At 38.5% G+C, this 15,794-nt stretch overlaps 1 protein-coding gene across 1 annotated transcript; it reads right to left on the minus strand.

Annotated features, from left to right (window-relative positions):
- Positions 1 to 3,803: 3,803 nt before the first annotated feature.
- Positions 3,804 to 7,731, minus strand: fabp3 (fatty acid binding protein 3, muscle and heart). Its single transcript, XM_008421851.2, has 4 exons — positions 7,545 to 7,731; positions 5,315 to 5,487; positions 4,325 to 4,426; positions 3,804 to 4,245 (listed from the first exon to the last, which is right to left on the minus strand). Exons 1-4 carry the CDS (start codon positions 7,615 to 7,617, stop codon positions 4,192 to 4,194), a joined length of 402 nt encoding a protein of 133 aa, XP_008420073.1. The 5' UTR covers positions 7,618 to 7,731; the 3' UTR covers positions 3,804 to 4,191.
- Positions 7,732 to 15,794: the final 8,063 nt, after the last annotated feature.

Consider the following 15,794-nt stretch of genomic DNA (forward strand, 5'->3'; position numbering starts at 1 on the left):
CCAGTCAATGTTTTCAAGCAAGGTGGTCGGTCAAATAGAGCTGGTCATACTGTGCCTAGGAAAACTATTCACACCCCTTTTTTTCAGATTTTGACGTTAAAAATAGCACTGGATGTAAAATTAAGTGGGATTTTATTTTATTTTATTTTATTTTTCAGATAGATGCGAAGGAGAATGAAAACAATTCGTGTTTTTATTGTATTCGGTCACGTTTACTCTGAAGCCCATCCACAAATCCAGTACAGCAAAACTGCTCTCAGAGAAGTCTCATAATCATTAAATGGAATCAATACCAATAACCTCCTGAAGTCCACCTGCTTATAACGTAATGTTATTTCAATAAAAGAGGTTTGTTAGGGAGCACCAATGAGGCTAACTTCAAAATGCCATGTGGCAGAAAACTATAGCACTACACATTACACTAAACATATTAATGTTGCCCTCCCACATGGAGGGCAACAAGCATACAGCTACAGTAGAACAATAAAAATGTGTAGGTAATTTGCAAAAAACTTGAAAACCGTACATAAATTTCTTCCCACTTCAGAATTATGCATAGCTTGGTATTGGTTCCTCACATAACATTTAAGTAAAAAACAACAAAAAAACAATTAAGTTTGTAACCAATATAAGAATCCCACAAAAACCTTACATTTCCCATGTTTTGTGCTGCACTGACCCAGATTCAACTTTCTGCTTGTGAGATTTGACAGATTATTTCCAGATGCAGTGGTTTGAAACGGCTCCAGCGCAGCCCACTGGCAATAAATTTAATCTCAAGAATCCTCTTCGTTTCTTCTTCTCTTGTTTACTCCATGTGGATCTAATAGACGGTCCCAAACTTTCATAACCAGAATTGTAACCCTGTTGTGAGTCAGTCGTTTTGTATTTTACTTTGTCTCTTGGGAAATGATTAACAACAGTTACGGTTGAAATTGCTGTAAATAAACAGTGAAACTCAAATTTTAGAGGGAAACTGAAATATTTGCTTTTCAGCTACTATGAAAGAAAGATAGCGGTACCTTTTGAAAATAAAATCGGAGCATGTTGTTCACCAGAGTTACTGGGCTAGAGCCTCCAGCTGTGCTGATCTAAACAGAAAGACTTTACTTCAGAAAGACATATATTACAGTAAAACTCAAGATCAGATCTGATCACAAGCTTCACATTTTCCACACATTTTCCTCCTTATTTCGACATCTTAGAGAAAAAACAGACTCTTTATCAGTATAAAGTGAACAGTTTGCCAGTAATAGCTAGTTGCATTTGATTTTGTCACCATACACTTATAAAAACACTGTAAGATAAACTATACTGCAGTTATGAACCACACTGTAGTTATTTATAGTTTCATCTTTGGTTTACATGAACCACAGAATTAACCAATTTCTACTAAAAGTGTTCTTATCTCTAGTGTTCTTTTTTATTATTATTCAAAAATGTTACAGGCTTTTTTTTCTTTAAGTCACAAATCATTATTTAGTGCTGCTGGAGGAGGCACACAAGCCATGTCAGTCAGAATGAACATTAAATGTTTTGAATTTAGGTTCTTCATTGATAAACCACAATTATCACCATCAATAAAAATAAATATCTGAAATATAGCACTCTCTGTGCGTAGATAATAGCTTTTTGACTCAGATTGCTGAAATAAGTTCACCTTTCGAGGTGCTCACTGAACTGTTCAAGAACACGTGTAACTTGCTGAGAAGCAGTTCAACGTGGCGCGGATCGATTCGCAAGTCACCGGGCCGAGACGTGCTGCGGCAGCTGCGTTACAACAGCTGCAGGATTCCTGCTGGGAGTTTAAAAGTAAAACTTCTCATCTGAACAGAATCAGAGAAAGAAGTCGCACAACCCAAGCTATTAAGCTTGACTAAAGTTTGCAGTAAAGCAAATAACAAACACTCAAAACACCTCGAGTCGTATATGTAAATGGATAATGTTCAACAGAAACAACACAGAATCTTCTTTGTCTTGGTTGCGAGTTATTTGGTTTACAAGGGGAACTGGAGAATTACTCAATGCAGAGAGAATGATACAAAATGTCTTTCATCGTTCTTTATTTTTCCCTCTAACCACCGACCGGCAAGCTGCAACTTGGCCAGAAATTCTGAGAGTTGAGCCTTGTGCATCTTCTCAGCAAAGGTGCAGATAAACTCTCTTATGGTGTCGCAGAAACATCTCACCAAGACGTAAAAACCCAAATCGGACAGCTGAACCTCAGCTGGACGCCCAGCCGGCTCACAGCCGGGGATGTTTGGTGAAATGGATGCTAAACTTTTTAACAAATCAGTGTGAGTGGCATCATGTGTCGGGAGCAACTGGTTCACTCCGACAGTGTGTCTTTTCCCATCAGCTAAATACAAACACCTGTAGGAATATTCCTGAAACAATCCTCCAGCTTACAGATGAAGCTGCTCTAATTTGTTTTGACTTTCAGAAAACCTCCCATTCAGTTGTTCCACCTATAATTAACGACACACATGTGTGGTGGACTAGTAATTATGTTGGCACACTGGTAGAAGAGAACTACACCTTTGACTTGAATGTCACTGAAATTTTCAAAAAGTGCTCTGTACATGTAATAAATTAGTCTAGGCTACTTACAGAAAAATGCAGTGGATATAAGATTTTCTTAAACCCTGGAATATTTAGTGGCATTAAATGATTTTCTCTTAACTAGTATCCCACTGGGCTGCACAGTGGTGCAGTTGGTAGAGCTGTTGCCTTGCAGCAAGAAGGTTCTGGGTTCGATTCCCGGCCCGGGTCTTTCTGCATGGAGTTTGCATGTTCTCCCTGTGCATCGTGGGTTTTCTCTGGGTTCCTCCCACAGTCCAAAAAAATGACTGTCAGGTTAATTGGTCTGTCTAAAATTGCCCCTAGGTGTGAGTGTGTATGTGCATGGTTGTGTGTCCTGTGTGTCTCTGTGTTGCCCTGTGACAGACTGGCGACCTGTCCAGGGTGACCCCGCCTCTTGCCCGGAACGTTAGCTGGAGATAGACACCAGCAACCCTCCCAACCCCACTAAGGGACAAGGGTGTAAAGAAATGGATGTATAGTATCTCACTGGAATCTGTTTGACACTCTTTCTATATGACTAAACTTGGTCAAGGTTTTTTTGCGATATCTTCAGTTTTGTTAGACTCAACTGTAAAATTTGAATTATGAAACAAAATCAGACAGATGATTAATTTTCATTAACTTCCAACAGTTTCCTCTGCAAACTGAAGACGTTCCTCAAACAGTTGTGGTTATCTTTGGTGGTGGCAGACAGGACATGAACCATCTCCTTCCCTGCCCTTTTACCCCTTAACCCTGCATCCAGTTGGCTCTGAGTTATTACCACATGATCTGAGAGGGAGGGATACAAATTTAGATCCCACACCTAATACACGAATAGAGGACATAACATTTCCCTCATCCTGGGCGAACACTCTGATCAAACCTCTCCACACCACGGGAAAATATACACACTCTTGACACACAGAAGGTTTTTGTTTTTTTAGGAGCTATAATTATCTTCAACTCCAGTACAGCCGATTGTGATGGAAACAGTGGTTGCACGCAGTACTTAGTTACATCTCAAAGTTTACAGCTAAGTATAGTTCACACTACAGCCTTGTTGAGCAGGTTCAACAAGCGTTACATAAGTGTAATTAAGGAAGCTATGACCTTGGAGGGAGCTGCTTTATTAAAAATTAATTCATCCAACAGCAAGAGAAAAAAGTGAATAACCTCTGCTTGACCTTTAAACAATGACTTAAAAAGCAGCCTGTATATTAAAGAATAGATAAGACTGATTTACCTGTTTCATTGTTGACTTTTATTTTTGAATGTTTGAGATCACAACATTTAAAATTCCAGAAATTTGCAAGGTTTTTTAAGCACCATGCAAAATACAGTATTTTTAATATGTATACATATATATATATATATATAAAAACCCAACAAATCAGCAGTTTTATTGACAACAACAAATTATTGGAATTTATTCAGTGTCTTAGTAAAGGGACAAACAGAAAAAAGAAGTTTACGGAACAGGCAAAGTCAAGGTCAACAGTAACAATAATACTGAAGGTACAGTAAAAGGGGACTAGCAGCCACACATGGCGTTTTCTTGGCCTCCTTGCTACTGAGTAGTACAGAGTTTTGGGGCTTCAGCTGATGCAATTCACTCCGTGGTGGGTTTCACTCGGCTTTCTCATAGCGACGTGTGCAAACCACCTCTCCGATTTTAAGTGTCTGTGGCAGAGAAATGAGAAGATTAAAATCTGGAAACACGCAACACATACAGGTGTTAAATATATTGTATGATACCTACCAATGTGAGCTTGTTTCCGTCAACTTCCCTGACCAAACTGGTCTCTTTACCGTCCCACTTCTGTACGTGTACCAACTTGCCGTCCTCCACTGTCACTAGGGACTTTAGAGAGAGAGAGAGAGAAAAAAAAAAAGAGATTTAATAAATGGAAATATGGAAACATAAATAAAGCAACATGTAGTCACTTGCTTTACCTAATGAACTAAACAGACTTGAGTGTCATTTTAGTCTAAGCAAAATAAATAAAAAAATTATTATGCAACAATCACTAACATAAATTAAGATAAATTTTTCAAGCATTAGCTACGTTTCCATCTCCCAATGAACCTTTGCTTTAAAATGAGCAAGTTATCACCAAAAAGACATGCCAGTTAAAACTGCATAAGCTTGGCAAGATAAATTACTTTTAGTCTGACTATAATTTTAGATTTAAAGTCTCTACATTAGCTGTGCTAAGCTAAAACGATGTATATATATATATATATATATATACACACACATATTATTTTTATTTTTTTTTCTAATTTATGCGAATATTACAATTTACTTTTTACTTAAACTTTCCTTCTGTCCTGAAGGAAAAACTATATTTATTAAATATCTTAAATGTAAATGTAGAGAATACTATCTGCTAAAAAGGAAAAAATGTTAGTTAACATTACCCGTGCTAAAAATTAAGCTCAAATACATTTTAGTTAATTGACCTTAACGTCTTATCTTCAAATCTTTATGGCTAACGTCCATCATCATAGGAAAGACCACAAACAGTGGGCAGAAAGTGTTTTGTTTACCCATTTTATCTTATTTTACATCAGCACTTATAAAAAGTTGCATCTGGCAACTTCAACGTTTCCTAAAGTTGTAATTTCAGTATATTTTTCTAATGAGGTCTATAATGTGCAACAGAAAAAAAGGTATTCACATCACATATATTTAAATTGTTAAGCTTCTAGAGTTGATTACAGAACTGAAAAACCTTTGACCTCTCACCTTGACCTTCCTGTCATCTGCGGTGGTCTCGTCAAACTCCTTTCCGATCTTAAAGGAAAGCTCCGTGTTCTTAATACTGCTCTGGGTCTTCACGGTCACCGTGTCGTCATCCACAGAGATAATTGTGGTGGGTTTAGTCATGTTGCCTATCTTGCGCGTCGCAAAGCCCACACCTGAACAAAAAGACAAATGCAATTAATCAGGGAAAGTAAAAAAAAAACAATAACAAAAAAAACAAACATTTTAATTGCCTGAATACAGTTATATTTGAGGCCTGCTAGTAAGGCCAAGGCTGAAAGATTCTCCAGCCTGAATACCACTCTGCAAAGTTCATGTCAACAGTTTCCTGAAAACAATTATTTTTCATAGGGATTTTCAGAGGAATTAATGTGCACTTTTATATTTTTGCACAGTCCTGTTACACTGCGCCATCCCACAGGGGCCTATACTGGGCCCCCCTTCTGTTTTTTTTAGCATGGGGAATGTTTCCTTTCATGAGGACATGCAAATTAAGCTTCTCCTAAAAGTAAAAAAGAAAACTCTTAAAAGCATTTAATCATGGATGGTTATAAACTTCCAGTGTTTCAATAATAATAATAATAATAATAATAATAATAAAAAGATATATTTGGTAAATTAGATATTCAAAGTAAAGCTGATAGTGCCAACTTTGTGCAGCTGAGTTTTTACTGAGTGTTTTGTTTTAGGATACACTTAATTTTTCCTTTTTGCTTTATCTTTGTTAAATTAATGCAAAGATGGCAGAAGACATATTTTTGATATTTTAAAACCTAGGTAAAACGAATACATGCTAAAACCCAATCATTATTTGTGACTATTTAACAGCTAAATTGACTTTAAAATTACACTTGGATGCTCGTTCTGACGAAAAAGTCCAAGGTTAGGATGAGATCATATAAAAATCCAAAAGAGAGGAAAATGTTCAAAACAAAAGTTGAGATTATGAAGCAATAGCTGTATCGGTTGTTGAAACATGTTCTCCCGAAACCAATTCTTTTTCGTTTACAGATGATTTAGAGAAAGTCAGTGGGATCTGTTGATACAAGGTTAAGGCAGAAGCTGTGGATTTGGCCCCTGGGTGCCTTCAAATGGCACAATCTGTAATCTTTATTTGACTACTATCAGGCCTGGAGCATGCTCTTTAAACACAGTGGGGTCCCATTGACCAGAGTTCCTGTCTGAACATGCAGAGAGCAACTGATTACTGACTTGCCTTTCAGAATGGGGGGGTGTGAGCATGAGGGATAAAAGGAGTTTATGTGATTGGGTAATAATGACTCACACCCTACCATACCATACCTACCATACGGTAGTTGAAAACCTGCTCTCAATAAGGCTTACAAACAAAAAAAAACGTGTTTGTGGATGGACTTGACATAGCAAGATGCGTCATTGATCCAACAACTGGGGTCAAAGGGTTGAAAAGTCCCATGGTTTCTGAGCTGAAACGGAGCAGGCAGGTCAATGGTGGGAATCCTGTGAGGTCAAGGACCATCAATCTTCCTGACAAAGTCAAATAGCTCGTCACGGTTGTAAAATTCACCGCACCTGTTCCAGTACTGCATGCTAAACCAGCACATATGTGGAAGATTTTGCCGCCATGTTGTTATTCTGCAAACTCCATAATGTCGGAGTCATTTTCATATGCAACTCTTATCGTGGTGGCAAACAATGAGAAGCTTTTAGTTAGGAACACACACATTATGCACAACTGTGTGTGTGTGTGTGTGTGTGCGCGCGCATGTGTGAAAGAATGAAAGAGAGAGAGACAGTTGCAGACCATTCATCGTCTTTACAGTTGGGGTTTTCTTTTCTGCACCAAAGGCGAACCCCTCCCTTACTCGCAGCTCTCTGGCCATGCGGTCCACCATTCTTCCTCCCCCATTCTGGCTTTCGTCTTGTTTTTTGTTTAATTTTCTCCCCTCCACACACCCACTCTTAAATCCCATTTCCTCCTCCTAATTATGCAATTAGGTTCCTCTCTCGTTTGCTGTACCACAGTTATTTAATTTCACCCACGCTACCCATCCTCGCAGAGCGCTTAAAAGCTAAACGCAGATCTTTATCATTCCGCAGCCTTTTCTTTTTTGCCGCATGTGTTCACGTGCAGACCCTGGCAGCGCTTGCATCCTCTCCTGTGTCGCACGCATGCGCACACGCTCGCATTGAATAAATGTGCACCGGACGAAAACAGAGAAATCCTCCTTACCCAGCTCTTTCATGTATTCATCAAATTGCTCGCTCTCCTTCAGGTTCCACGTGCCCACGAAAGCCTCGACCATGTTTGCAGTTGCGCAGTGAAATGAGGACGCGAGCCTGTAAGAGGGTTAAAGCAGTCAGCGGCGAGGAAGAGGAGCGGCGGAATGAGAGCGGAGGGAGACAGAAAGAGGAGAGTTTATTCAGCAGCTCAGGCCTCTCTGCGATCTGACTGGTCGGATGCAAACCGGCTGTTCGTGATGTCACCCGCCCGTGAAGAGCAGAGCAGGAAAGGAGGTGGAGACAGTACGCTGCTTGACACTGCATGTGCATGAGGTGATTTCTTTCGATTTTTTTTTTACCCCCCTGTTATTTATGCATGTAATTTATAAAGTCACTCAACTCTGACGCAGTGGTTTATTTAATCAAACCGCAGCGTTAGTGTTGGAAGTATGAAAGAGAGGATCACAAAGAGCCACAAAGAAACCCAAGCTAGGGGAATAAAGGGACTAAAGGAGATGGGGGCAAGAGGGTCGATCATGAATAAGGCTTCACTGTTAGAGACACAAACGAGGGAAGAAAAGAAAAAACAGATGGAGATTGAGCTTGAGTGGAGGATGGGCAGCGGTTGATTTTTTTTTTCCCCCTAGAAAAATGTCATGGCTGTCTTCTCAGATTCATTCTTGAGCCTTCATTACTTGACAAATGTGTTTAATTCACATTTTTGTTGAATTGCATCAGCAGATATCAGTGCGTTTTGTTGGATTGTATAGACCAGTACAAAGCAGTGCATGGCTGGAAGGAAAAAGCGCACTGCTATTCAACGTTTTTTAAAGTAAAACCACTGAGAGTGGCACACATTTCTATTCACACCCCTTTACTCTGATCCACCTAAATAAAATCCTTAAGATGTCAGTCAGTGAGTAAACCGAGTCTTAATTTATCATGAGTATAAATGCAAGTGTTCTGTCAAGGTTTCAGAGGTTTACATTCAGAATATTAATGAGCAAACAGGATGCAAAGAGAGCTTTAATAATAAAACTGGTCAGAGTTTATATACAGAACATGTTAAGTAAGGGCTATAAAAATATTGGAGACAAGAGGGGAGCTTCAACTTCCAGCAGGATAATGGTCCTCAACATACTGTCTGAAATGAGTTGGATCAAAGTATTTCTATGTGTCAAAACCCTGATCCAGATAAAAGAAATATTTATTTTTCTCAGCTTCACCTTGTCTAGTCTGGCTGAGTTTGATCGATTTCTCAAAGAAGAATGGTCGACAATTTCAGACTCAAGATGTGCAAAGCTGACAGCAGTAACTGCAACAAACGATGGATCCGATTGGCTCAGGGGAGCCGAACACAACGGCATGCCACACATTTTGGATTTCTTTTTTGGGAACATTTCTTTATATATTGCAACTAGGCCCTGCTCTGTTTGATCTATCACATAAAGCCCACAGAGAGTTTTGGATCTAACATCACAAAGTGGGAGAAGGTGGCGGTATGAATACTTTTTTTACCTGTAAGGGCATGACCAAAAGTGTTATTGTGTGTTTGTGTATAGACTTGGAAAGCCCAGGAGTGCAGTGGCTCGTGGTGGTGAGGAGAGCTGTCATAAATATGAAGAAGATAGGGGCTCTGGAAGATTGGTGTTGCTATAGAGCTTGTTTTGCACTCACTACATGTTTTTACTCTTGTCTTGAGGAAGCAAGAAGGTGCTATGGAAGTAATTACCTGTTAGGAAGAAATGGATACAAACTTCGAAGAAGCGGGCAGACCAGTTAGCAAAGCATGTGCACTATGTTCTGACGACATAGTCCTCCATGCAGTTGTCCTGAGTTTCACTCCTGGTATTGGGGCCATTTGCTGCATGTCTCTCTCTCTTTCTCTCTCCGCCCTGTTTCCTGTCAATATTTTGTTCAATAAAGGCCTGGTGCCAAAAAATATTTTAAAAAGATGTTATGAGAGCACAGAAGTTGCTGTTTGGTCTCTCTGAACCAAAATCAGTTTGTATGTGTCTCATGTCCATCCTCTTAAACCACTTGAGGGAAGTAGCCATTCATCAGAGGCATGACCCTCTAACGTCACGCTGTCTTACTCAGGCTGAGGTTTTGCACCAAAATGAAGATTCACATCAATCTGCAGGCTTCCCTACAAACACGGTTATTTATTGTATCCTAAATTACTACAACTCAACTGAACCCCAAAAATAGATGTTTAAGGGTTTAGTGTGCTTGTAATTGTTGGAGCTCTTAATAATACTAAATTCACCTTTGCTTTTCTTAAATTTGTGTTTCCCTTTTGAACCTAAACCAAATTATAACCCTAAAATCCCATTCAATCCTTCAGTCTGAATCTCTTTCTGATGAAATTTTACCAGCAGCAGACTCACGGTCAGATGATCTCTAGAGGTTGTGCAACAATGACAGTAACTCCAACACCGCAGAGACGCACCAAAAGGGGATGGGGGTAAAAAAAAAAAAAAAAAAGTCAATAGTGAAAATTGTTACATCATCACATCATTCCATGTTATTCTGTCCACTCCCCTTGCTGTTTTCTAGACTTGTTTTACTACTGCGAGTGTGCTTAAAGTGACACGTATGTGTGTGTTTGACACAAAGTGGCGTGAAGGAGCTTGATGGTTAATAAACAGGTGTGTGAGAGACGCATGGAAAAATCTGAGGAAGAGCGATAGGAGGTGAAAGGTTGACATTATTGAGATCGGGGTTCTCAACTTTCAGTCATCCTTTTAGGTTTTAAAAGTTCTACAACATTGAGCACAAAAACCTCCACGTATGTTCTGTTCAGATGTGCATTGCTGAACGAGTAGGCAACAATTTTTTTCTCGCTGTTTTGATATTAAAATATTTTCTGAATTGGGTCATTTGTGCTTTAGACATTTTTTGCAAAAACCCAGGTGATGATGGTCTAAATTTGTAAGCTTAAACTGAATTAAATGGGAAAGAAACTCGTTAAAAAGGCTGCTTTTCCTTGTAGACTCCATGTGAAAAATCCCAAGAAAAGCATCAAGAAGAGAACTGCGGACTTCAAAAAGGAGAACGGTGCTGTATGCACTTGTTTAAATAATTAAATGTATGTATAACCAGGATAACAATTTCTCTCCAGAGAACCCTTTTCTCAGGAAAGGGTTGAGCTGTGTGACCCAGAGATTGCAATAATTTGGTGCTAAAATACAAACTGGCCTAGTCACCTATAGTGAAGAAAGTCTGAAAGGCCACTCAGTGAGCAAGAAGCCATGGCCCTAAAACCAACATAAAAAGTCGCATGGACTCAGAGTCAAGGGGCTCCATTTCTGAAGACATATCCTGTGGTATGATGAAACTTAAACTTAAGTGTTGCTCCATGCTGACCATTGCTGCAAAAAAAAACAAAAAAAAAACTGTGGGAACTTGTACAGACCTGGAAGCATCAGGTTGTGTGGGTGTTTTTCCACAGGAGGGACTGTGGCATGCATCTACAAAAAACATGACATAATAAGGAATGAATATTATGTGGTAACAGCAGAAGTTAAACACAAATGGTGGATAATGACCATCGCTGACAGCCAAATTAATTAAAAAAGTCACTGTCATGGAATGGTCAACCAAAAAGCCCTGATATTCATCCCATTGAAAATTCGACCTGAAAAGGTTTGTAGGAGCAATAGAGCCATCAAATCTGACCCAGTTACACCGACTCTGTGAGGAGGAACAAGCCAAAATTACAGCAACAGGACGAAATTTAGTTTAATTTCAATTCTGACAGTGAAAAAAACAGTAGGTATTTATTTATGCAGCGTATGCAAACATCTATTTTCTCTCTAAGTGTGTGCTACTGACGAATATAAATACATTTTCTCCTTCCATTTGACTCTAAATTTGACAGAAGTGGGTGGAATAAACATCCACGCTGCTCTAGTTACAGTGAGCACGTTCTCAGGCTGTCAGTAGCTTCACGAATGTGTTTCAACATGTGTGTGGGTGTGTGTTTGATCTTTTGTCAATCGCATGACGAAGTACTTTGAGGTTACAGGCTGGCCTTAAGTCAAACTGAAATGGATTTTCTCCTGATGCCTTTGAATATCCTCTTTGTGAAAGGTTACTCATGGTGCATTCTGTGAACTTTGGCAATCTCACATAAGACATGGAGCTTTATTGCTTTATGAGCACTACCCAGTACGTGGAAAAACGCAGATAATGGGCTAAGATTTACATTAACTAATGTAACGTACCGAGCTATTTGTGACCACTGCAAGCCCCAGCGTATCAGCTTGTATTGAAACTGATATGCTGTACTTGGGCTGAGAGTACATGATAACATATGCTTTTCTCTGCAGATTCCTGGTGAAACTGTTGGTTGTTGATGCGATTATAGCCGCCATATATGCGGTAATCTTGCAATAAATGAAGATATAAACATAACCTTAAGTATTTCACTGAGATTTTATGAAATAAATATGTGTATTTAGAAGGGATATGAGAAATGGGAAGATTATTTGAGTTATGAATTACATAATGGAAAAGGGGTATGATTAGAGAAGTTAAACTTCATTATACTCCTTTTCAGACTCACAGTCACCGAACATGTGGTGTATTCACATGTCCTTGAGTACGTCTATTTGGTAGCAAGGTATTGTACTCACTCTTAGAAAAAGGAGTGTTTCAGCACGTTGCTCTGCTGAAAGACGAACCTCCAGCAATGTCTCATAGCTTGAGCTATTTTGCAAAAAAAGAGTGGCCAACATTTTAGTGCTTTTGTGTACTGAAAGAGACAAACTTCTAAAGACCTGCATCTGCAATGGCAGCTAAAGGAGGCTGTGCAAAAATATTTACCCAGAAAGGCTTAATGCAAATCAGTGTCACACCTCTTAGATTTTTATTTGTAAAGAAAATGGACTCATCTCCCATTTTGCTTTTATCCAGTACCTGGAGTTACTCTATCAGAGAAAAACCTCTAAACAAAATACAAAGACGTTTATTGCTGTAGTGTGAAGAAGTCAAAGGAGTAGCAAATATAATCCAGCAGAAACTCATATAGCATGTTTTGCCTTGAGCACAGTAGAACTTTATCAAAGTCGCCTTTCAGCAGACACAGGCATAAAGCCAGGAAGGCCTTTGTTGCAGAAGGTTGCTGAATCCCTCAAGAGCCAAAGGAAGAGCATGGAGATCATAAAACCAGGAATGTTGATATTCATTCCAGAAGTCTTACAGTTTTCCTGCGCATCTTTGTGAGACTGTGTAACACATGAGCGAGTTAACACCCGTTTCTAACACAAACAAATTTATTTTCATGCTTTTTTTTCCTTTTTAACCAAACATCTGTCGTCACTCTTCCTCCATGTGTCCATCTATAGGTGAAGCAATTAAGAGAGTTAATTTCATCAACGAGGTTCAACGAGATGAACATCGTAATGTGGGTTGGATTGCATAATGACAGTTTTAAATTGATGTTTATCCAAAGTGACTGAGTAGACCGCGCCCTGACGTAATCTTTTATTTATCGAGGAGTTTCATTTCTCATGTGAAATGCTTCCTCAGAACAAAAGCAACCTAAGAGTTGGGCAGTACCAGGCTTACTGTAAAGCCACCCCATTGGTTAAAAGTTTGTTTTATTAAAGTGCCTTGCAAACGTATTCACACTTCTCAAAGTTTTTTTTTTATTATTATGTTTTTCATGCTGCAAGCACGTTCTTGAAGCTACAAATTATTCTTTAGAGGCCTATAGCTGATTACTGTGAGGTGGTAGGAGGACGAGAATTTCAAACTGTTTACAAATACAAACTCGAACACTGTAGGATGTATTTATATTTTTAGATTTTTGTATGTGAAATATTCCACTGTAACTCTGGCTTCATGATTAAGTTCCTACTATTCTTGGAATTAGGTTTTGGCCATTCATAAAAATGATGCACTGATCTAAACTATTTTCTGTTTTTGCTGGATGTTTTTTAGGATTGTTCTCCTGCTGGAAAATTGACCTTTACCCCAGTCTTTGGTATTTTACACCCTCTACCAGATTTTCTTGCAGGATTTCCTTTGCTTTTATCTTCATCCAACTTCTCAATGCTTCTTGTGATACTGTTTCTTATCTAATATTCTCTTAAAAACCTTTAAATAGAGGTGATGTTGACTACAAAGAGAAGCGAGTCTTATCGCCTCTATTTTGAACTGTGAGCACCATGGCGTTCCAGTATCACGCCTCATTTGTCTGTGACGTGGATGGTGTTTTTGAATCATGTTCTTCAAAAAAAGTGCAGGTTCACTGAACATCGGATCTGTTCACACTCCTTTCTGTGTACCCTTGTGAAAGAGTAACTGCATAAACTGTTGCTTTAGTAAATGTCAAAAGTTAAATCTAAAGAGCCCATGATATGCCAGGATGTCCTAGCGGTATCCAAATCTTCAGTTTGGCAGTGTGGGTTGATGGAATATGCTATCTTTTCATGGTAGCACATGTTGGCTCAGTCAGGCTTAGCGCACTGTTTGTGTATCTGTGCTTTGTGTCACCTCAGAGAGGTTTAAGATTGCATTCCTTGATTTGCTTTGCAAATCCTCCAGGGAACCTGCAAAGAATATGAAATGGGGAAACACAGAAAGAGGACAGTCACTCAAAGTTTTCCTGCCACTTGTTTTCTTTTTTTAATTATTTGTATCTTTATTACACACACCATTCTTATACGCAAACCTACGTAATACGTCTGCATACAAAAACTTTTCGTGCTTCCTGACATTCAAACTACAATTCCTTCCCAGATACGCCAGGCTCACTTACCCTCTCTGCTGGTGGTAAACTGGTAGTACAGTTGGTGTTTATACTTTGACCGAACCTTTAAACTTCATAAAACATCAGCTGCTGCAAAACGAGAATCACCAAACAGAATAAAACACATAAATGTATAAGAAAAGATCAGCATCATGTTAAATTAAAAAAGTATTTTTCCTTATTTGCAATATAATGTTAAAGTCTTTATAAATGTTGAAAAATAACAGTTTTGAACGTTACATTTCAGTAGTATGAATATGTGAAGCCGGAACCGGAGTTAAAGCTTCCTGACCCAGCATATGCAGTAGAGAGGAAGGCCCCAGGGGGGAAGGGTTCTGAAAGATCAACTGGACTCACACTCAGCAATGCTTGTGTTTCACTGTGTATGTGTGTGTGTGTGTGTGTGTGTGTGTGTGTGTGTGTGTGTGTGTGTGTGTGTGTGTGTGTGTGCGTGTGTGTGTGTGTGCCAGACTATTAGATTCCATCAGTGAAACCATGGTAACTCACCCTGAAGCTGCCTCCAGCCCTTTTCGCCCACTGTCAGTGTGATTTTTCATTCTTTCTGAGACCCAGAGTTTTCTTTCAGCATAGACCTTACAAAGGTGTTACTGAGATGGCAGCCGCATTGTAGTGTTTCAGTGAATTATTGAAATTCACAGAGGTAAACAAACATGCAACACAATATGCTGTGTGGGTTTAAACCAGAGAAAGACGAATAAACGTTCATAGTTCTAAAACATCACAGACTTTACTCTGATTTTTCATAAATTTTGTTGTGACTTAAAAAAATTAATAAATAAAAAATGCTTGAATATGCATTGGTCAGTGTGAAAACAAACAAACAAACAAAACACTGTTTCAGTGTATTAAATTGTAAATTGAATGGTATAAAATTATCGGTGTCCATCATTCTTGCATCTAAAAACATTTCAAAACATTTAACTTTCTTATAGGCGAAACAATGGTGTCAGACTTCTTTCAGCTAATGTTTTAAAACTCTGATGTACCTTAATTTAAATATTCGTGATAATATAAGTATAAAACATGTTTTATTTTATTTTACTTTTATTTATTTTATTTTATTTTTTTACAATTATCATTCCTGAAATAAGAAAGGAGAAAAATATTTGAAATATTTTTCAGGATCTTAAATTCATTCAAATGTCTTATAATTCCTAAATATCATCTACATCTTTGTTTTCCCCTCCCCATTTAAATAATAAGTCGCAAACTTGCATTTCCTATTATATGTCCGTCTACATAAATCAAACACGGTTCAATTTTTGACTTGCATTCAAGTTGAGACTATACGAAAGTAAAGGCAAAAAAAATATACAGGGTAAACATATGAGCGCTTCTAAGAAGTGAAAATAGTCCATACGCTTTTCTTCTCGTTAGTGTCAAGTTGAGGAAATACAGAAAAAAACTTCCGATTTTGATACCAAAATAGTTTTGATATTTGAACCTGCAGACAATATAACCCACAATATCTCTTTTCAA

The sequence above is a fragment of the Poecilia reticulata genome, linkage group LG11 (genome assembly GCF_000633615.1).
Source record: "Poecilia reticulata strain Guanapo linkage group LG11, Guppy_female_1.0+MT, whole genome shotgun sequence".
Taxonomy (NCBI): Eukaryota; Metazoa; Chordata; class Actinopteri; order Cyprinodontiformes; family Poeciliidae; genus Poecilia; species Poecilia reticulata.

Bases quoted from the DNA above. Each gene is read 5' to 3' on its own strand.
- fabp3 (XM_008421851.2), bottom strand. From the start codon at position 7,617: ATGGTCGAGGCTTTCGTGGGCACGTGGAACCTGAAGGAGAGCGAGCAA. The intron at 5,488-7,544 runs GTAAGGAGGATT...CTTTTTGTTCAG, and splicing joins TGAATACATGAAAGAGCTGG to GTGTGGGCTTTGCGACGCGC. The intron at 4,246-4,324 runs GTAGGTATCATA...TCTCTGCCACAG, and splicing joins ACGGAAACAAGCTCACATTG to ACACTTAAAATCGGAGAGGT.